The 23382-nt window shown below is 42.6% G+C and overlaps 2 protein-coding genes and 1 long non-coding RNA gene across 4 annotated transcripts; all 3 read right to left on the bottom strand.

Annotated features, from left to right (window-relative positions):
• Positions 1-1815: 1815 nt before the first annotated feature.
• Positions 1816-4212, bottom strand: LOC117778263 (zinc finger protein 32-like). Its single transcript, XM_034613723.1, has 4 exons — positions 4117-4212; positions 3244-3342; positions 3081-3207; positions 1816-3044 (listed from the first exon to the last, which is right to left on the bottom strand). Exons 2-4 carry the CDS (start codon positions 3337-3339, stop codon positions 1957-1959), a joined length of 1311 nt encoding a protein of 436 aa, XP_034469614.1. The 5' UTR covers positions 3340-3342; positions 4117-4212; the 3' UTR covers positions 1816-1956.
• Positions 4213-5174: 962 nt separating this feature from the next.
• Positions 5175-7716, bottom strand: LOC117778264. The gene is made up of 4 exons (XR_004616762.1): positions 7656-7716; positions 7418-7484; positions 6342-7318; positions 5175-5660 (listed from the first exon to the last, which is right to left on the bottom strand). It is a non-coding gene; the product is annotated as an uncharacterized LOC117778264 (long non-coding RNA).
• A 5412-nt stretch (positions 7717-13128) lies between these two features.
• LOC117778262 (zinc finger and SCAN domain-containing protein 12-like) lies at positions 13129-16859 on the bottom strand. Of its 2 annotated transcripts, none has more exons than XM_034613721.1 (5): positions 16394-16859; positions 15189-15285; positions 15019-15112; positions 14684-14933; positions 13129-14468 (listed from the first exon to the last, which is right to left on the bottom strand). In XM_034613721.1, exons 1-5 carry the CDS (start codon positions 16679-16681, stop codon positions 13164-13166), a joined length of 2034 nt encoding a protein of 677 aa, XP_034469612.1. In that variant the 5' UTR covers positions 16682-16859; the 3' UTR covers positions 13129-13163. The 2 variants fall into 2 exon arrangements, with proteins under 2 accessions (XP_034469612.1, XP_034469613.1); XM_034613722.1 differs by having other exon boundaries at positions 16406-16828.
• Between the last annotated feature and the right edge of the window lie 6523 nt (positions 16860-23382).

Here is a 23382-nt window from a genome sequence, read left to right on the forward strand (position 1 = left end):
GTGCTGCAAACTGAAAAATCCACAAAGACTTATCTCTTTGCTGATTTATCAAATGATAAATATGATGAAACAGATTAATTGAATACCTTTATCAGATTTTACTAAATTTGTTTTTTCATTTTTGCCATTACAGCACCTGCGTTTTTATTAAATTGCACTGTGTAATGTTCTGTGTAATGATTTATAAACATCCCATTGAAAATAATTATTGGGTGAAAGTCCAACCAGACAAAACCACTTAAAAACATGTTTTAGCCTTCAAGACAAATTGGATCTGGATTTATTCTGAATTTCATTCTGTGTTTTATCTTGTTCTTTTGTCACTTCAATCAAAAGCTAATGCATCTGAGCAGTAGATATTTACAGATGCACCATTGAAAGCTACTAGTATGCTCAAACTCATCCATAAATAAACTGACAGATTTTTATGCACCAGAACACCCCAGCAGTGCAGAGGCTCGTAGCTCATTAAAAGTCAAAGAAATTCTTTTTTATTTCTCTTCTCCAAACATAGTTAGACCATTTATCAGCATGTCTAATCCAAGAAGCAGCCATGGGCTTAACCAGCAACAGGAAGCCACAAATCTGACAACACTCAGAAATACTTGATGAGCCTTGAAGCGAGCCTAAGCAATGGCAAAGAGAGCGAGCGACAGGAAACATGCAAGCAGGGGGGTGGGGAGTTAGTCAGGGGTTCAGATCAAAGTGGGAACTGTGAAACCAGATTCAGCCTCCAGATGCTTAAATCCCAAAACTGAAAGTAAAGAAAAGCCAACAGTTCTGTTGTTATTACTCCTTTGGCCGACTTTTCGACCCACAACAGCTCTGCTGGAGTTGGCCACTCAGTTTTGTCTGATTCAGTTCTTTAGGTAGAAATGTGAATAACCTCATCGTCCTTTGCAAAACTCTGAAGCATGAGGCCACTGCAGAACAGAACCCGTGAATTATTCCCGGGTCTTGATGTAAAACGGTTTGAGGTTGTGCAATTTGATGCAGCTTGAAGGAACTGTTGGGGCTTGGCGGAGCAGTGTGTTCTACTGAGTGCCATTCTAGTTTATTCATGAATTTGTTGTTCACGTTCTCAGGGAAGCTCTGAGGTTTGAAATCTGATCTGTCAGGGGGAAAAAAGGATAGGGGAGGGGATTCAAGTCCAGAAGACAAACTGTTGATTTTGATAACATGCTGATTCGAATCCTGAAAAAAGAAAACGAAGATCATTCCAAAATGTATAGTATACTTGTTTTTAATGGGATGCAATTTGGTGCCAAAACTTACAATCAGGCGAAAATACCAAACCTTCCTTTTGTGTCCACCAATTCAAGGGCCAGCAATTTCAATTCTGTCATATTGATTTGTGAACTAAAACATGTCACATTTTTCTATCTGAACTCTGAACAGGTGGAAAAGTCATGACATTTAGTTATACAGCTTCATAGTGACAAAAAAGCATAGCAACCAAATTTATTAGTGCCTGCATTTAATAACTACTTGGTTTGAAACTCTCAGTATCACTCTCATAATGCTGTACATGAACTAAGAGTATGCTTTAACAAAAACACCCATCATTCCTTTAGTTTGGTTATTATCTGACTCAGATTTCCTAAAAGGGAGTTTGTAATTATTTTACCTTACACTGACATTCACCCAGAGCCCCGGGGGTTTGTGTCATTGGTAAAAGCTGCCATGACGAGCTTAATACTGTAGTTACTTAGATTGGCCTCATGTTGACTTTGGACCGCTTTCTTCTACCTTTTCTACTTTTAGCGCCACTCAAAGTATTTTTATAGCATTGTTGTAAAGTGGTAACAGTGTAAATCAATGAACCTCATCTGATTTTTTCTTTCCATATAACCCTAACCAACTAGTTCTGTAAGGACCTCTTGTCGTTACGGCTCCTTTATTTTCATAACTCCTAACATCAAATTAATACTTTGATTCTGTGTATTTACAGAAATGTCAGACCACTACCTTCTTTCTTTGTCTCACCCTGTTCTTACCGCTACTCTTACACTTTTTCTTTTCATTTTCTTCTTCTGGGTGAAAATCACCGTCATCGTCCTTTGTTGGTCGTCTTCTTGATGTCCTTGTGCTCCTCCTGTCTGATTGCTCCAACTCAAGTTCCTTATCGCTGGCACCACTTTTCTTTAACTTCTTCAACTTTGATTTGGAAGTCTTAGCGTTTGAACACTGGTCTTCATTTTGCCCTGACAGAACTGAGGTACCATTTGGGTTTGACTTGGGTCTTCCTCTGGATCTCCCCGTGCGTCTCCTAATACGTTTTGGCAAATTTGTCGTCTCCTTCTGCACCGTCTCTCCTGTGTCTTGTTTATCTGCATTGTCAGAGTCAGAGCCGGTACCACTCTTACTTTCATTGTCCTCTGCGTCACTAGCGCTGCTTACCTTTTCATTGATCTTACCCATCTTATGTCCGCGCCCAGACCTGGACGAGTGGCCACGCTGGACATGACTCTTCAAGCTCACATTGTGATTGAAGGATTTGTCACAATGCGGACACTTATATGGCTTCTCCCCCGTGTGCACACGCATGTGAGATTTGAGGTTGCTCGCCTGGTTGAAGCCACGCTCGCACACCGAACATTTGTACGGTTTCAATCCTGTGTGCACAACAGAATGTCTCCGAAGATGATGTAAATCCCTAAATTCAAACCCACAAACTCCACATTTGAATTCCTTTGACGTTCTGTGGTATGACAGGTGGATCCTGCGAGCTTTACTGGTGGGAAATATCTTTGGACAGTCGGGACATTTATAGGGATCGTTTCTGTCTTCGTGAATCTGCTCATGTTTAAGTTTGTCCACCTTTCTTCTGAATGTCACGTGGCAGTATTTGCAAGGGATTTCATAGGTTTCACTGTGGACTCTGCTGTGAATTTTTAGAGCAGCTTCAGAAACACATCTTTTGCCGCAAATATTGCAGGAAAAGGGCTTAATTTTGTGTTCGCATGTGTGAGGCTTCAGAGAGTTGAAAAAACGTCCACACTCATTGCAGAGCTCGTTAATTTTGAGACCACCCGGGGAATCGTTCTCCTCTTCATCTTCATCTTTGTCTTCGTCTTCGTCTTCATCTTCGGTTTCCTCCTCAGAGTCCTGAAGGAGCGCCTCATCCAGCAACATCTCATCCAATGGATTCCACTCACTGTCTGAATTCCCCCCACCTTCATCACTGTCCTCCCCTTCATCGGAGGGGTCGCTCTCTTCAGCACTCTCTTCAGCGCTCTCTTCAGCGCTCTCTTCAGTGCTCTCTTCAGCGCTCTCTTCAGCGCTCAAAGTGATAATCGCAAAGGCATCTGCACTGCTGGGGATGTCCTCTGTTGGCATTGCCTGTGAACAAGACAATGACAAGAATGACAACCTTTAACTTTTCCAAGTCTTAACAGTACAGAATATTACAGCCAAATGACAAAAAAAAAGAAGCACAAATAAGGAACTATTTGAAGATTGTTCTTAATCAGCTATTTACAAATTGTGAGGTGCACCTGCCTGGAGGAAGAGACGTGAGGCAGCAGCAGCTGCGATTTGTGTTCAAATTCTTTCGGCACCTCAGATTCTTAACTCAGTCAGATCTAAACACATAATATGCTTTCAGACATGCGCTGAGATTATCAAGAGGTATGTGAGGGTGCAAATGTCTGTTGCTGCGGACATTCTCCGGAGTTTCTCCTGCCAGACTCCTAGAAATAACTCTGGATAATGTCCGAATGAGAGAATACACTGCTGTATTGATGATGTTTCTCAAGATGTAAACACAAATTAGTTCAAATGTGGTGTCCCTGATCTCTCTCGCTTTTCTACTCTCTCTCTCCCCTCATTTTTCTCTGCTCACCCCAACCGGTCCAGGCAGATGGCTGCCCACACCAAGTCTGGTTTCTTCCAGTCAATGAGGGTGTTTTTCATTTCCACAGTTGCCAAAGTGCTACTCACTGTGGGAACTGTCTTGACCTTATTATGTTATGATTTGGCTCTTAAATTGGACCGAACTGAATACCTTTTATTATAATTCATTCGTCATTGTGCCATGGATTGTTTTTGTGTGAAGCACTTTGTAACCTTGTTTAGATAAGTGCTATCCAAATAAACCCATTATTATTATTATACCTCTGTCCTTAGCGGTGATGCGGTCGGCACAGCTGTAGACTTTAACCGAAGTCTTTCAATTTTTCTTCCAGACACGTTTGGATGGTAATCATCCGCTGAAAAGTGGTCACTACACACGCGGACTGATCTGAGTGAAGAAACGGTGGAGATGGGATCCAGACGAAGAGCCATGAGCCACAGCGGTAGTCTGTATTTGTCAAGTAATGGTACTCTGTGGAAAGTCACCGATCTCACTGGCTTCTCTTGGTTTAGGCATCTAGGAAAAGCGCACACTCGAACCATATTGTTGTAAATAAGCACTATTCAAATGGGCCACAGCGGTTTGGTAAAGACCTCAAATATAATTTTAGAACCGACAAATGCACTCGTTGTTTGCTCAAACTCCAGCAGTTCTCTCTCGGTTGTGTGGATAGAAAGTTCCGGTAGCATGATCGCGCTTTCTCGCTGATCTCGTCTCGCGCCCCTTCGCCGAGTGCTCGTGCACTGTCTGCGCCATATGACAACCTAGCGTGACGTCACCCATTGGTTTGTGAACTGCCGTACTGAAGCAGAGAGTTTCGAATTGGATCAGTACCATCTTTACTGTTTGGAGTCTAGATACACACTGGGAGTCATTGTAAATGTAAGAGCAGCTTGTGTTCCTCCAGTCTTTGGACTTTACTCTTACTGTAAACAGACGACTGCATCAAGTGCTGTAAGATCTCTAGGAAAAACTACTTTACTATTGTGCTTTCTCAATTCTAACATCTCTACTGCAAATTGTACTCACTAAATAGTAAGCACTAGAGATTAATCCTCCTACAGTGAAGATCATGTTTACCTTGATCCACAACTGTAAATTAATGTAGTCGAATGTACAATAAATGTTTCGATGAAACTATTTTACTACTCGATTCTAAGGAGCACATCTGGTCAAAGGTAACAGCAGCAACATGCACAGTATTGTAATCATACAAGAACACTGATGAACGTGTCGTTGGAATTTGAAATGAATCACAGGCCTTTTACATTTTGTTTTAAACAAATCAATCAATGAAAGTTAAGAGTTATGAGTTAATACTTTCCTTATGTGTCATATGACAACATTTTATGACTCAAAGCATTAATTCACCAAAGTATCCTTTTTGATTTGTTATAAGCAAAGGGGTAAATGTGCAAAAACCAGGCAAGTCATCTGTAGTCAATGGAAAATGTACTCAGTACAGTTTAATCATTAATATCAGAGGTTAAGTAAACATTTACTAGAACCTCTAAAAACAGCAGAAATTAAGTTAAAGGTGATAAACTGAATCTAAGAATATAGAGAATCGAACACAAAGTTCTGTTGGTCTGTCATCTCAGAGGAAACTGAAGGTGGTTTATTGACATCACATCTCATTAAAGAATTAGGGATGTTGGTATCCCGTCTCCTCCACATCCTGAAGAATGTCACCAAGTATTCTGCTCCATACATGAGGTCTTCCTTCTGTGGACACCAGTCATCTGATTGTTGGGTGAGGTCCGGTTGTTTCACGTCATCAACTAAAGCTTCAGTCCTTCAGCCTCTGGTAGAATCATGGATTATAAAAAACGTTAGTTGGTAACAATCAGACATTATCACATCAGAATTAAATAATCAGATTAAAGTAGAAATAAAGACACTGGCACCAAGAAACCCAACAATCACAGCCCAGGAGAAATCATAAAACTGAATGGAATCATAAAAATCTAATGTAGTTAACCTACTGTGTGTTTTTCCTATACAGTCAGTATCATCTGACAGCGTCACTACATGACTACTTAACCTTTTACCTGATTAACTTTAGACATACATACATACATACATACATACATACATACATACATACAGCAGTAATCACACCAAAACACTGAAAGTTAATGCTACTGTTTAACCACATGTAAGAAGTTGCCAAACATTATGTTAAACTGAACTGTCACCACGTCCTCATGGACTTTTTAAATTTACCTTTTTATCGAGCTTCACTTGAACACCTGGTTAGCACAGGTTAGCTTCCCTGAGGTAACTGGTAGACCCAGCAATGCAAAGCTATCGGCTAACTAGCTAGCTTGGTTAGATCGTTATTCACTGGGACAGTAACTAGCATGCTAACAGCTTCCTCTTCTCCGCTCAGAACACATAGAAACAACAATAACTTTTGTGGAGCATAGAGAACACACGTGAAGAGAAAGACTGTAAAACGTTAAGAGAACAAGAGTTTACTCACCAAACAAACCGGATATCAGCTGTGAGTGAACACGATGTAAATAAAGCTCCAGTTTTCCTCCGGTGAGTCTCTCTCTGGTCTGAGCCGTCTCAGCGGCTGCCTGTCAATCATCCGGGAGTCTGTGTTTCAATCAAACAGACACGCCCCGAAATCTCCAGCTTTTTAAACTCTAATGTCTAATTAATTACGATATTATTTTCAGATTGACCACCAGATCTCTGATGAGAAGGAGAGCATCTAGCGAATGGGACCATAATAACCAGTGGGTAATTTTGTTTGACGGATTATTACATGGGAGAAATTGGCATTTTTTTGAATGGAGGTCTATGGAGCCAAAGTTTTCTAGGAGCCAGCCCCTGCTGGATCTCCACGGTATAACATTTATAACCACTTCCGCATTGGCTTCTTCTTTTGGAGCCGGAAGCTACGTCCATCTTTTATATACAGTCTATCGTCTGCGTGAGCGAGGCTCCAGGCTAATGCTAACAGCGGACATTTAGGCTAAAAACATGGCGTAAATGACCTTGTTTCGAGTCGAATTTTAATGTCGGAGTTTCCGGACAGTAGTGTGTTTTTTCTGTTGTTTTTTTACGTCTGAAGATAGGTCACTAATTTCTTCAGTTGCATTGGATTCGGCTGCTACACTGTTTACCCCAGAGACTCCAGAAGTGTTTTGTGGACTCAAACACGTCACCTACCCCTCCATCGGCATAGGGGTGAGTAGATAATGATTTAATTTACATTTTTGGGTGAACTATCCCTTTAATCCTTTTGCTGCTGGGACACTTGCATTGACGTGGCTTTTCCACTGGTTTCTGTGTTCACACCGACGACACTGCTGCTTCAAGACGACCACTACCCCACAGGTGACCTTCTCCATGTCAAGCTTACAGCGACATGACGGACGTTTGCGTAGAAGCAACTGGAGCAGGTGGGTTTCACTCACATGATATTTTTTCCTCTGTACAGCTGCAGCTCTAAAAAAAAAAAATGAACAATCAAAATCAATTTTTTTGAGCTGCATGTTTAAAAGGCAAAGACAATTTTTTTACAATTGTTGAGAAAGTGCAACTTACTTTTTCTTGTTCAAAACAGTATTTGAAACGTTTTGTTTTTCTGGTCCACGTTCTTTGGTGACCACATCTGAAACGTCAGGCAAACATGACACTGAGACTCTACCGGACACTGGATACCCACAAAACAAAGTTCCCAACTTCAGAGAACACACAAACTCCACACATCAAAGCCCCAGCCACTCTACACATACATACCCACTTAATTTTCTAATTTAACTGTGTGTGTTAAGTTTCTTACCAGTTGAGGTGTGTTTAGATTTTTCAGAGGAGGAAGAGACTTCTCTGGTCTCCACAGGTTCCTGCACAAAATCACAGAAGGAAAAACCTGAAGTTAAACACAGGGAGTGGAGAATACAGCACACATTTATTTGATTGACCACCCACAGCAGCTTAAAGTGCCATAGAAACATATGGTTTGACTATATATATACAAATATATGACAGCTGTGTGTGTGTGGTGTTAATGTATTTCTTATGTAGTAAGTAAAATGTATGTAACTCTGCAGTCACATTATGAGGACTTGTCTCCTTCTAAATACAAATTAAAAAAAATAAAATAACAAAAAGCAAGTTAACATAAAAAGACACGTTTTAAGATTCAGGTTAAGGTTTAGTCAATGTAATGTCCTCTGAAGTCATGGAGACACGACCCGAAGACATGAAATGAGGTTTGATTGAGGTTAGGGATAAAGTTTTAGACTGTCCACACTCAATAGAAATCAATGCAAAGTCCAAATAAGTATAGCTGCGCAAACCTGCAGAGTGTGTGTGTGTGAGTGTGTGTGTGTGTGTGTGTTCGTTAGTAAATCTCTCTCTATAATGTAAATCATTGAATTGAAAAGGTGAAGACATCTTTTATGCAATAAGTAACTATGGTTAAAGTTAGAGCAAGTAAAGGTAATGTGCTCTAAAGTTATGCAGACGTGTGTGTGTATGTTCAATACCATTTTGGTTCAATACCATCATTTGAGGACATGACATTGTGAGGACATGTTGGTTTGAGGGATAAGACTAGAATTGGGTTTAGGTTTATGCATTTAGTTGTGATGGTTAAGGTTAAGGTAAGGGGCTAGGGGATGCATTATGTCAATGAGTGTCCTCACAACTATAGAGAGACGTGCATGTGTGTGGCATTTAAACTACCACTGGATGCAGCTTTACAAGTGAAAAACAGGCCGTTTTTCAGGTGTGTGTGGATTTGTCTGACACGTCGTGTTGTGTGATCTGCTGATGAGCAGCGTGGACAGGACGCAAAAGGCAGCAGATGTGGACCGCAGCTGTCCCAGCAGCACTCACCACAGACCGGGGGCTCTCCACAGCGACGCGCAGCGACGGCACAGCTCTGCTGTGAATTTTTAGAGCAGCTTCAGAAACACATCTTTTGCCGCAAATATTGCCGGAAACGGGCTTAATTTTGTGTTCGCATGTGTGAGGCTTCAGAGAGTTGAAAAAACGTCCACACTCATTGCAGAGCTCGTTCATTTTGAGACCACCCGGGGAATCGTTCTCCTCTTCGTCTTCGTCTTCGGTTTCCTCCTCAGAGTCCTGAAGGAGCGCCTCATCCAGCAACATCTCATCCAATGGATTCCACTCCCTGTCTGAATTCACCCCACCTTCATCACCGTCCTCCCCTTCATCGGAGGGGTCGCTCTCTTCAGCGCTCTCTTCAGCGCTCAAAGTGATAATCGCAAAGGCATCTGCACTGCTGGGGATGTCCTCTGTTGGCATTGCCTGTGAACAAGACAATGACAAGAATGACAACCTTTAACTTTTCCAAGTCTTAACAGTACAGAATATTACAGCCAAATGACAAAAAAAAGAAGCACAAATAAGGAACTATTTGAAGATTGTTCTTAATCAGCTATTTACAAATTGTGAGGTGCACCTGCCTGGAGGAAGAGACGTGAGGCAGCAGCAGCTGCGATTTGTGTTCAAATTCTTTCGGCACCTCAGATTCTTAACTCAGTCAGATCTAAACACATAATATGCTTTCAGACATGCGCTGAGATTATCAAGAGGTATGTGAGGGTGCAAATGTCTGTTGCTGCGGACATTCTCCGGAGTTTCTCCTGCCAGACTCCTAGAAATAACTCTGGATAATGTCCGAATGAGAGAATACACTGCTGTATTGATGATGTTTCTAACACGAGACGAACACAAGACTACAAAAGAAAATACAAATATCTCAAGATGTAAACACAAATTAGTTCAAATGTGATGTCCCTGATCTCTCTCGCTTTTCTACTCCCTCTCTGCCACCCACCTCTCTCTCTCTCTCCCCTCATTTTTCTCTGCTCACCCCAACCGGTCCAGGCAGATGGCTGCCCACACCAAGTCTGGTTTCTTCCAGTCAATGAGGGTGTTTTTCATTTCCACAGTTCCCAAAGTGCTACTCACTGTGGGAACTGTCTTGACCTTATTATGTTATGATTTGGCTCTTAAATTGGACCGAACTGAATACCTTTTATTATAATTCATTCCTCATTGTGCCATGGATTGTTTTTGTGTGAAGCACTTTGTAACCTTGTTTAGATAAGTGCTATCCAAATGAACCCATTATTATTATTATACCTCTGTCCTTAGCGGTGATGCGGTCGGCACCTAAATAAAAATTTAAAAAAATAAAATAACAAAAAGCAAGTTAACATAAAAAGGTTAAGTTTTAGTCAATGTAATGTCCTCTGAAGTCATGGAGACACGACTCGAAGACAGTGTGTGTGTGTGTGTGTGTGTGTGTGTGTGTGGTCGTTAGTAAATCGCTCTCTATAATGTAAATCATTGAATTGAAAAGGTGTAGACATCTTTAATGGAATAAGTAACTATGGTTAAAGAGTAAGTAAAGGTAATGTGCTCTAAAGTTATGCAGACATATGTGTGTGTGTGTGTGTGTGTTCAATACCATTTTGGTTCAATACCATCATTTGAGGACATTATGACATTGTGAGGACATGTTGGTTGATCCTCACAATTTCAAAGACTTGGTTTGAGGGTAAAGACTAGAATTAGGTTTAGGCATTTGGTTGTGATGGTTAAGGTTAAGGTAAGGGGCTAGTGGATGTATTATGTAAATGAGTGTCCTCACAACTATAGAGAGACGTGCATGTGTGTGGCATTTAAACTGCCACTGGATGCAGCTTTACAAGTGTAAAACAGGCCGTTTTTCAGGTGTGTGTGGATTTGTCTGACACGTCGTGTTGTGTGATCTGCTGATGAGCAGCGTGGGCAGGACGCGCAAGGCAGCAGATGTGGACCGCAGCTGTCCCGGCAGCACTCACCACAGACCGGGGGCTCTCCACGTGTTCGCCTGGCTCACATCTCCCGCGCAGCGACGGCACAGCGCCGCTCCCCAGCTGAACCGCGCCGGTCGTAGTTTTCCTGAAGCAGTCCTCGGTGAAGTGTTCCCTGCAGATGGTGATGTCGGTCCAGGACGACTCTTTGAGCCGCTGGCAGTTCGCCTCAAACACAAACTGGACCCACTCCAGCCTCTTCTCTGGGTCCTTCGGCAACTTGAACCGCTGCGCACCGCGACGCGACGAACCGCAGCCGAGGACGGAGCACATCCCGGGTATTAGTCTGATCCCTGTGTGGTGGTGGGGGGGTTAAAACAGTATCCGGACTGTGTTTAAGTGCTGAGGCAAGAATGTCAACAACAGCAGCAGCAGCACGCTAGCTAGCAGTTAGCTTGCTGGCTAACGGGGTGGGCGGGGATTTAAGGACGGGTTCGCGTGTTTTGTTAGTCAGGCGTATCCCAGCTGTAGCCTCAGTGGGTTTTCACGTTAAGACAGAGTCCCTTCACCGCCAGTGACACCTTTCTGAGATACACGTGACATGTTCAGGTATGTGTGTTTGTGTAAAGTTGAATACAAATAGTTAAATATTCCTCAGTCATACCTCTGTTTGTGTTTTTGTGGCGGGTGGGCGGGGTCTGGGCTGTGCTGGACGGGCCTGACATCACTCCTGCGAATCGGGTTCATCAGTGAATTGATGGTTGTTTAATCAGATGTTATTCATGTTACATCATGTTATTACAATAACAAGCCCGGCAGCAGACCCACCTGTGCGGGCCGGTTTGACAGGTGCTCCCGGGTCTCCTTCCCCCAGGTTAGTGGACGGGACAGCGGATTCCTTCAGGCTCTTGACGCTTTGGTCCAAAACGTTCCGCTCGTAGTCCTCCGGTCGGAAATGGAGACCACACACCCGCAGGTTTTTAAGAGCTGCCATCGCGGTGTTCACGCCATATCTGGGGTTGTTCGCTGCCTTCAGCCACCGCCTGCAGAGGCTGGGACAGCTCACTCGAAACCGGTGATACCTCACCCCGGCAAGACGCTTCCTCTTCGAGTCCTTACACTCGGGAACAATGCAGGTCGAAACCATCGCGACTGAAAACTTCACTTCCCAGAGATGTTGACTCTGGACGTCTTGGTCCGGTGACACCTGAGCAGCGCATCCCGCCCACCCGCCGCCAACATTTACAAACACACACCCGGAGTTCCAGTCAAGCTCCACCAATAGGATCGACCTGGGCGTGGCCTTGGAACGCAAGGAGCCCAGTGCATTTTGGGTGTTGGTGTTCTTTTGGGTGGTATAAGCTTTTTTTCCTGTTTTCTCCAGACGTGTGTTTCATTTGTTTCGACTTTCAACTGCACTGTCAGCAACTATTAGAGCCATCTCCTCCTAAGCTGCATTCTTAAAGGGATAGTTCACCCAGAAATGAAAATCCACTCATTATCTACTCACTAATATGCTGATGGAGGGGTGGGTGAAGTGTTTGAGTCCACCACACACTTTGGGAGTTTCAGGGGTAAACAGCATTGCAGCCAAATCCAATACAATTGAAGTAACTGGCGACCACTTCTGAAATAATCGCACTAGATGCGGCTCCTGTCCACAGATCATTTTCATATACAGTATATATCCGTGTCATGGACGTAAAAGAATTGCAAATATGCAACACAAATGTACAAGGGCACCTCACATCAGTTCAGTTTAATCTACTTGTATTGAGTCGGATCAGTTAACAGGATTCAAAGTATCTGGAAAGTGACAAGAGAAAAACAACAAAGTTTGAATCAAGGAATACGAGTTTAGTTTGTCATCATACCTTATTGTTAGATCATAGATTTGATGGAAAACAGTCCAGTTCTGTTTTATACTCAAAGTTATATTTCTCCTAAAACACTTGGTTACTTTTAATCAGCAACAGCGACCTCTGCAGCCACACATGGTGATTACTTGTGTTGGGCTCAGAGAAAAAAACAAAGACAATCACTCTGTTGACCTGAGCACTGAATGTGTAGTCCCACTCGCTGCACTGTGGATATCACCCATGATCCCCAGCTTCCTGAACCAGAAGAGCTGGAGCAGTAACAAATAAACCAAACTCTGTTCAAATGTATTGATATTTGAAGGTTCTTTGCTGAAAATTGGAGGTAAACACAAGTTTTTTATGATGTCTACGTCTTTTTAACTGTTCTAAAGTTCAGCATTACTCTTAAACTTGTTAGGCTTGATTCTGACAATTTAAACTATGACTATCAGTCAGTTACACACTTCTCACAGTAGATAGTACCCATTCATCAAAGTTGCATGAAAAGGGCGTTCAGGGAGAGGAGTGGGAAAGAAAGCGGCACCATTCTCCCTATTCCAAGTCAGTGAACCATCAAAGTAATTTAAAAGTTGCTGTTTTAAGGTAAAAAAAAAGTTGCACAGTGTTGCTTAAACAAAAGGTGAATTAGTTTAGTGCAGTTTAATGTTTAACGTCTTTATATAGTTGATTCCACTGCTCTATCTGCTGTTCCTCTTTCTCTTCCTTTGAGTCTTCTGGGTCAAAGTCCGTGTCGGGGTCAGGGTCAGACATTCTGGGGCTTCCTCTTGATCTGCTTGGGCTTGATGTTACTTTCTCACTCCTAAAATCCTCCTCGTCATGCGAGTCATAAGACATGTTGCTTTCGGGCGGCTCGTCCTCACTCTCTTCATCACTGCCCCCTGTTGTCTTTGACTTCCGTGCCTTTGATGTTCCGGTCTCTGTGTTTGAATCCAGCTCTTGATTTTCCTCTTCCAGGTGGCCTTCTGCATTTCTCTTAGGCCTTCCTATGGGTCTACCTGTGCTCCTTTTGCTTTTTGGCTTCAATTTTCTCTTCTTCTTTATTGGCTCTTCTTCATCATCATGCTCTTCCCCTGGTCCCGGCACTGGCTCTGCACCTCTCTCGTCACATTTCTCCTGAGAATCAGTTTCGTCGGTGCTGACAGTTTTGCTTTTTCTGCCCCTCTTACGTTCGTGCGCAGGATTGGAAGTGTGATAACGCTGGATGTGACTCTTTAAGCTCACATTGTGATTGAAGCACTTGTCGCATTGCGGACACTTGAAAGGCCTCTCCCCCGTGTGCAGGCGCATGTGAGATTTGAGGTGACTTGCCTGGTTGAAGCCGCGTTGGCACACAGAACACTTGAACGGCTTTTGGCCTGTGTGCACCATTAAGTGTCTCTGAATAGACAGGGTACGGTTAAATTCAATCCCACAAAAGGGACAAGTTAACTGCTTGGGGCCTCTGTGATCCTCCAGGTGGATTTCGCGATCCTTATTTGAGGCAAAGGTCTCTGGACAGTCAGGGCATTTATAGGGCTTTCCTTCAGTTACGTGAATCTGCTGGTGAGTGATTTTGTCCACCTTTGTTTTGAACGTTCTGTGGCAGTATTTGCACCGATGCTCATAGTTTTCATTGTGGACTCTGCTATGTCGGTTTAGAGCAACCTCACTGACACATCGCTTGCCACAAATGTTGCAGGAATAGGGCTTCACTTTGTGCTCACACGTGTGAGGCCAACGTTTACTGAAAAACTTTCCACACTCTGTGCAGAGCTCGCTGTGGTTGGGCGCGAATACATAATAATTGTCCACTTCTTCCCCATCGTCATCTTCGGTCTCATCCGATCCATTATGAAGCTCAGCAGTCAGTGAATGCTGCTCTGCCGGCTTCCAGTCCTCATCTGAATCCACGGGACCCGGATCACTGGAATCTTCCGTTTCGTTCGTACGGTCGCTCTCCTCCGACTGCGGGTAAATCAAACCTTTTTTGAATATCAAAGCCAAACAAACAGGGAGGTGCATGGGTTCAAATACAAACTCAACTATTTATCTCGTTAGAGCCACCACAGCAATTAACTGCATATTTAACAAAAATTGCAGTTAAAAAATGTTTTTTATTACATAGACAAAATATTTTAGATCCAGTTTAAAGCCTCGGCACCCGATTGCTGATGTCTTACCTCTGAAATTAGTTTTGACTCATATGATAGGTGTTGACCTTCAGCTCCTTGGACATTGACCCCGATCAGGCTTTTCCACTGGTGTCTGTATTTACACTGGAGGCACTGCCGTTTCACGATGATGAGTCCGCCATGGATAATCTTCTCCATCTTAACGTTAGAATCACATAAAGGGCACCTACTGCCAAACAACTGGAGGAGCTGGTTTTCATTCACAACATACCTCCCCTTCTTCTGGAGAAGTGCAGCTCTGAAAAATAAAGAGTTCAATGAAATAGTTAAACGAGATCCAGGTTTTAAAACCATAACCTGGTGTAATCAATGTAAGTACTCACTTTTCCCTGATTATATCAACATTCTGAACCTTTCGCAGCATCTGAACATAATCTTCTTCAGGAGTTTGGCTTGGCACTGGGCTAACTGGCACATCTGCAAATTAAATTTAGAGTTAATAACTTACATGATAATATTTGAGTATATACCTCGTTAATTTGAAGGTTCTTACCAAGAGTAGTGGTATTGTCCGGTGATATTGATTCTTCCGAACTGTCAGATTGTTGTTGTTCATATTGGGAATCAAACTCTAAGATTGGCACAGGCTCCTGCACGTGAACAAAAGTACAAGCTCTTACTGGAACATAAGTAGATCACAGTGCTCAGGTTACGTTCTCATTCGCACAACACGAAAACGGCATGTGCTCATTATCGAGTCAGTTGTACTACAAGGCAGGTCAATACAAACATTTCTACTGAGATACATGAGATATTTATAATATAGATGTTATAATAATATAATAGATATTACAACACGATCACCTGAGTCTCGCCATCTCCGTTTGTTTTTCTATGTAGTTATAGCTATATTAACTGTATTACTTATATTCCATATTTTGTTCAATTATTTTTTATCTTATTAACTATCGCATTTTTTAACATTGTAATTGTTAATAAGCTTCTTCAAATGTCTTTTATTTTGTATTTGTGCTTTGACAACACATTGCAATAAAGCTTATAGAAACTGAAACGGAATTGATGCAGGAACAAACCCTGTCGAAAATACAACGTCAGCTGCTGTCTCTAGTGTTTGTGTTGATAAGGTGTGTGGGGACTATAGGGCTGGACCATGTGGCCAAAAACGATATCAAGATACAACATTTCAATCAGTCAATATAGATAATTATCACAATAACTATCGCAATATTTCTTTCAAGTTTAAAGGTTCAGTGTGTAAGATTTAGGAGAAAGGGATCTATGGGCAGAAAAAGAATATGAAATAATCCTAGTGATGTTTTCACTAATGTGTTTCATCTAAATGGTGTGAACTGTGGTTTTCTTTATATTTGTATACTTTATATTTACATCGGGAATGGGTCCTGTCTAAGGAGGCCGCCATGTTTGTTTACATATGACAACTGAAGGCTACCACAGGTTCTCCTTCATGTTGGGAAGGGGAGGGTGAGGTGAGGGATATTCAGCTGCAACACGCAACCTCACCAGTAGATGTCACTAAATTCTACACACTGAACCTTTAAACACAGATTTTTGCTGTAGATCAAGTATGTGTTTCACCTCCTCACTGTGCAGGACATTGCAGAACCAGTGTGTCGATGTGTACTTTTGTTACATAACTATTGATAATAGCAACTGATTATTATTGATACTGTTTTATTGCTCCGCTTTAGTTGACACTTGTTTCTCCTTCACACTCACCTCAGACTTCACCTGCTCCTGCTGCTCCTCCTCCGGCTCTGACTTGATGCACAGTGACGGCACAGCGCTGCTCCTCATCTGAACCGCGCCAGTCTTAGTTTTCCCGAAGCAGTCCTCAGTGAAGTGTTCCCTGCAGATGGTGATGTCGGTCCAGGACGACTCTTTGAGCCGCTGGCAGTTCGCCTCGAACACAAACTGGACCCACTCCAGCCTCTTCTCCGGGTCCTTCGGTAACTTGAACCGCTGCGCACCGCGACGCGACGAACCGCAGAGGAAGACGGAGCACATCCCGGCGACAGGTCCCGACCCTACCCCGCTGATCGAAGAGGTCACACCGGGTTATGTCTGAGGTTTGCGGGGGACTGGAAGGTGGTGATCGGACTGAGTGTCTAACCGGGATCCACGGAGGGGAACTACAGGGCAGCCATTACTGCTAGTGACGAGGAGGGGGGCGGGGCTTCACGGCGACGTTAGCGCGATTTGTTCTTCTTTTTGTCGCTGATCATATTAACTTGTAGGTGCGGGACTCCCCCTGGCGTACCGGAGGATGTAGAGCAGGATCTTTATAATAATCAAATACCAAAATAATATCAATAACCTAGCTCTCTATAGATTACTTAAATAAATACATCAAAAATATAGCTCTCTATAGGTTACTTAATTATATTATAAATACATTTATAATATAATTATCATTAGGTTACTAAAAAATATATACATGTACTATGTATATATACTTGACTTCCTCTCACGCAGTTTAAACATGTTATAAAGAACAAGGAATTGGAACTTTACTGCAGAAAGAAACAGACATTTAACGCCAGTCCAGGTTAATATACTTTTATCCAGTCAGATTCAATGGAACACACATCAGTGATTAAGATTCAAACAGGTTTTGAAAGCATCAGAATCTATGAAGAGGCAAGTGAACATGACTCATCTGTCATAGTTTATAATCTTTTAGTTAAGTTCAGTTCTTTATGCACACCCTCTTTATATTGATTCTCTCTGTTGACAGCTGTTGAAACCCAACTTTTTATTCTCTTCATATCAACCATGCCTTCATTTCTGACCGTCCCCTGTGCTTCCCTGTCTTGTCACCTCTCCTCTGGCTGCTGTCCCTCTATTTCCTTCGACCTTCTGGCTCAAAATCTGAGTTATCGTCAGAATTATTTACTGTGTTCTTTACAACCTTGTTCTTCTTCCCTCCCTCCCTCCCCAGCTGAATCCATGGTGTTCATGTCGCTGTCAGTCGGCTCGTTCTCACTTTCCTCATTGCTGCATTGTGTTCTCTGGGACTTCTTCGCCTGCATATTTCGAGCCTTGCTGTTTGAACGCGGACGTTCCAATTGAATTGCCACAACTAAATTACCTGCTGCATTGCTCTTAGGTCTTCCAATGGGTCTGCCTGTGCTTCTCTTTTTTGGTCTATACATTCTCACCTGCTCTTCCTCTTCTGTATCCTGTTCTTCCTCTACATGGACACGTTCCGAGTCTTCACCTCTTTTTTTCAGTTTACCCCGAGCATCTCTACTGTCCCTTGCTCTTTCTTTTTTCTTTTCTTTATTCTTGTCATACCCAGAGCTTGATGTGTGATAACGCTGGATGTGACTCTTTAAGCTCACATTGTGATTAAAGCACTTGCCGCAATGCTGACACTTGAAAGGCCTCTCCCCCGTGTGCAGGCGCATGTGAGATTTGAGGTGACTTGCCTGGCTGAAGCTGCGCTCGCACTCGGTGCACTTGTGCGGCTTTAGACCTGTGTGCACAGCTAAGTGTCTCTCAACCGAGCGGGACCAGAGGAACTCAATCCCACAGATGTGACATTTTAAATCCTCAGGGTCTCTGTGAGTGTCCAGGTGGATTTGGCGATCCTTATTCGTGGCAAACCTCTCTGAACATTCAGAACATTTATAGGGTTTTCCCTCAGTTACGTGGATCTGCTCGTGAGTGATTTTGTCCACCTTCGTTTTGAACGTGATGTGGCAGTATTTGCACCGGTGTTCATATTTTTCACTGTGGACTCGGTTATGTCTGTTTAGGGCATTCTCACTGACGCATCTCTTGCCACAAATATTGCAAGAATAGGGCTTCCTTTTGTGCTCGCACGTGTGAGGCCAACGATTACCGAAAAACCTCCCGCACTCTGTGCAGAGCATATGGTTTATGGAGCTGAAACCATTACTAATAATTTCCTCAATATCGTCATCTTCGGTTTCCTCGTCATTTGTTTTCCAGTCCTCATCTGAATCCACATCTCCCTGATCACTTGATGTCGCTGTTTCATTCATGGCCTCATTCTCCTCCTGATCAATGACAGCAACAATCTCAGAGACACCCGAGTCATCTGTTGTGGCCTGTGACACAATTGTATGAAAGCGTATGAGTGAAAATACACTTTTTTTAAGTCAGTAAAACAGACTGAACTAAACAAGGGGATGATGTGTTTTGATTTGTGATTTGATCTAAAAATGCATACAACAGCATATAGTTTACAGTATATAAGTGGACATTGTAGATTGGCATGTTGCACTTTATTTATTTTATTTATTATTATAGTATATCTGAATGCTGATGCTCTACCTCTGGAATGACCTCTGTACGTTGTTGACCTTCAGCTGCTGGGACACTGACACTGATCTTCACAGCGAAGTTGTCCTTCCTCTTTGGAAGTGTGGCTCTACAAATCAATTCAAATGAATGATTTAAATTCTACATTGATGTAAACGTTAGTTTAAATAGAAAAAGGTGTGTAAAATGTGAAAATACTTTTCTCTCATCAAATGAAATATTCACATACTTTGGTTGCTCCTGAGTATCTGAGGTACCCGTTGGACATGAGACACCTCTTGGGATGAGGACTCCTGCCAATTGAATTTAAAGAACACATGAGAAAATGCTTCATGTAATTTTTTATAAAATTACACAAAAATTAATTTCAGTTTTTTACCTATTGAAGTCAGTCTTGATTTTTCAGAGTAGGCACATTTTGTAAGTTGATTACACTGAGAAGTAACTTCTGTGGTTTTCTCAGGCTCCTACACAAGGTAACAAATGTACAAGTTTTCAGCAGAGAGAGAGAGAGAGAGAGAGAGAGAGAATTGTGTTGCTTTAAAACATCCGCAACTTGAGTCACAACCATGGACTGTAACTGAAGATGGTAAACACATCTTCACTTTCTCCCACTGTCCAAAAATGAAGCCGAAATATCCTGGATATGATCGCCGCCATCTTTTGCCCATTCGGAGCCAGATTCTGCGCAGTAGCGAGATCCAGAACTAACAGGAACCATCTTTGATAAATAAGTACTTGAAGTCTGCTTTGACTCTTTAGTTAGGTATATGCCACATCTATTAACATGAAGAGGGCGGGGCTTATGAGCAGTTTTCAGACATGTCCTGCGCAGGATCTCTGGAGAATTAGGTGCAGTTCTCTGCCCAGACCTGTTCACAACAGCAACACATTCTCCACAGGATTCAGGTGAGGGGTTTTGCAGCGGGCAGAGGCAGGACGTAAAAAATAATCACATGATATTGTGATTTTGTCGACCTCTGGCGATGACTCTTATCACCACAAACTCTCTGATTTTTCACCTGGAGGTATTTGTATTCTTTTTTATTTTTGTGTCTGTCGCATGTTAGAAGCATCATCAACCTACTCGCTCGCTCGTGGTGAATCTCTTGCTGTGTTCTGGCTTAGACTTCTGCAGACTTTATTTTGGGGGGTTCAGGCGGAGAAAGTCTGCAGAAAGTCTGAAGGTTCACATGCACCTCCTCTGGAGGTGTGTCTGACAGCAGCTTCATACTGCAGCCAGCCACCAGGGGGCGATCGAGACACTTTGGCTTCACTTTTTGGGGAGCTACTACGTGGTCCATCATCACACACGCTGAAGACGGGTGTAATGAGCAGACTCACCACCCATGTCTCCGCGTCCGCCGCAGGTTTGACTGACATCGGCTGCAGACACACGGACGGGACAGCACCGGGCGCCAGCTGGACGGAGCCTGTGGGAGCAGCATACACCAGACAGTCATATTTAAAATGCTCGCTACAAATGGCGATGTCGGTCCAGGACGACTCTTTGAAACGCTGCCTGTTGGCTGCAGCGAGGAACTGGACCCACTCCAGCCTCCTCTCTGGATCCTCCGGTAACTTGAAGCGCTTCGCACCGCGACGCGACGAGCCGCAGCCGAGGACGGAGCACATCCCGGGAATCAGTCGGGTTGTTAGTGCTTGTTACGGGAGGAACGTGGCGGATCACAGCTGAGTTCGCTGCGTTAACTTCGCCTGTCGTTGTTGCTATAGTAGCCGTGATGGCTGAATGGGCGTGGCCGTGTGGACGGGTTCGCTCGGTTTGGTGTCAGGCGCACACCGACTGTATAACTTCTACTTCTTCATTAGATTTGATTGGCGGTGGGCAAACCAGCTCAAAGGTGCATTACTGCCACCTATCGGAATGGGATGTGGAACGGTAGATAGACAGAAAAGAAAGAGGATTTCCTCTCACAATAAATCTTCAGTCAGTGTTGTGTTGATTTTGTGTGATTGAAGTGTGTGCTCATTCTGGAGGCTGCACTTTAATCCTGCAAAACGAAAGTGAGGATCTGTTGTAATGTCATTACTGTGTCTGACAAATTCTTCATCCACAAGAATAGAATCCAGAGATCGTCCCCCCATTTGGTAATTTCCTTGAATGATATTGTATTTCAAATCCTTAAAACTAGTAAAAGGAATAAAAGCCCCAAATAAATAAGTTATAGAAATAAGATGCAGTCTACATCAGTTAAGTAAAAAAAAACAACTTTATATATAAAAATATATTTTAAAAAATGAATAAAGAAATATCACGATTAAAAGCCATTTTACGTTGTAGCATTTTGAATAACTATCCTAAATAAGTATTAGAAAAATAGAGTTCTGTACACATTTTCCATGTAGAGTGATCTTCTGTTTTACTTGTCGAATCAATCCTCAAAGTGCTTCACAGACATAAAAACAGAAATTTCATGTAGTGTAACTTAAACATGTTATATATTATAATATATTCACATTTTTATTAGTACAGTCGTGGCTTTTAATGTTGAGTTCCATTTAAATTGTAATGTGGCCAAGTGCATATGTGTACGGCTGTGCAGGTCTGGAAAGCTCAGCAGGTGTCACTGTTGAGCTACAAATATTTTTATTCAGTGGATTCTGGCTCCAACTGTTAAATACCTGAACTCCTCTTTGTCAGGAGTCAAAAACTGAGCGTGTCAGTAGCAGCTGATGATGTTGTGGGATATTATGCGTCCATGTCCAAGTCAGACTCTCAAATGTTTCGTTGCAGAAGAACTTTAACATGATAATTAACTTATCGACAAACCTAAAATGCTTTATTACTTAACATAAAGAGAATATATCAACAGAAGCTGAATCTTATGGTAAATCTTCCTTGGAAAATTATATTTAAGTTCAATGAATTTAATTCATCTCTGTGGTTTCAAATATATGTCTCCTGAACAAACAGGAATACCATCTACAACAGCAGTCTTTACAGAGTAGCTCGTGTAGCAGGTGTTGGCAAGTTCCAGAACATTAAGACTATTCTGCTTCACTCTGGGCATGGCTCATGTATTATAGCAATGCCCAAAATTATGCCAGATTTGATTTGATTTTTCAAAACAAGTGGAACACATGACAGGACTTTTCTCCTCCATCAGTGGATTTGCTGAATGTGCTGATGCTCCAGTGACTAAAACGTATGAGGAAAAGTACTGTTGAGCTGTCAACATCAAGATGGGGGCAACAAAAACCCGGCAGCACACACAACAGTGTTGACACAACAACAAACCCCTTCCCCTCATGGCGATTTAGGATTCAGTCATGAAAGTTCCCATGTGACTGAGCCAGAGAAAGGACGGGGGGTTGAGGATCCTAAAAGTGTAGAAAATGTTAATTCTCTTGGAGCTTTGAGCACAAAGGAATTTGACCCCAGACCCATGTTTACATTCTCTCCTCCCTCAACATGAAAATTCTGGGAAAGAGATAGAGATGGAGAGAGATTGAAAGAATGAGAGAGAGAGAGAGAGAGAGAGAGAGCTGCAGTCGAAACATGTCGGCCGCCTTTTACATTCACAGAAGAATGTTGGCAAGTCTTCACAATGTTGCCCATCAGTGAGCCAGATAAGAGCGCTCAATTCATAAATAAGATTGATGGCGTCGCATACCACCAGATCCTGCTCTGTGTTTTCCCATACAAGCCTCTCTATTAAAAGCATCCGTGTGATCTCACCAGCCTGTATCCTCTGTGTCCAAGTCCGGGCACGCTCAGGTGTTTTAACATATTCCCCCATCCAGCCTTCCAACTCAGCTGCCGCGGGATACAGGCCGACTTCGCCTGCCAAGTCGTGGAGGAGAATGGGTATTTTAAAAAACCTATAACAACAGTTTGTTTAGGGCATTTTAAGAAATATGTTTTTGATAAAGATGGAGGACTTGACTGCTCCCCAGAAGTGAAGCCAGAGTGTATCAATCGCCATCTGGTGGTTAACTGCAGTATAGGTCATGAATCCTGCCTCCTCCATGTTAATGGACGGGACGCGGACCAAAGGAAAAAACGCAAAGTACAAGTGAATGTGAACAAAATGAATGTCTGTTGTTATCACAAGTAGCAATTATTCCATGGAACAAAAGATACAATGTTAAATAAAGTGCCAAAATGTAATGGCTTCTTTCTTGGCCCTTGTCGCATCATTCTTCCAAGTTTTCTGAAAACCCATTCATTAGTTTTTGAGTAAACCTGCTGACCAACTAACAGACAAACAGGGATGAAAAAGATAATAAAGCAAGCGAGTACGACAAGTGTTGTAGGTTTGAATTGTCAGAAATCAAAGCAAACTACATACTTAACCTAGCTGCTATTGGCAGGGAACAATCTCACTGCTTATTTAACTCACGTGTGAAAGCTTCCCTGCCGCTGCCATATTCGAGATTTCACACACACGTTGCAT

The sequence above is a fragment of the Hippoglossus hippoglossus genome, chromosome 17, assembly GCF_009819705.1.
Source record: "Hippoglossus hippoglossus isolate fHipHip1 chromosome 17, fHipHip1.pri, whole genome shotgun sequence".
NCBI classification, from domain to species: domain Eukaryota; kingdom Metazoa; phylum Chordata; class Actinopteri; order Pleuronectiformes; family Pleuronectidae; genus Hippoglossus; species Hippoglossus hippoglossus.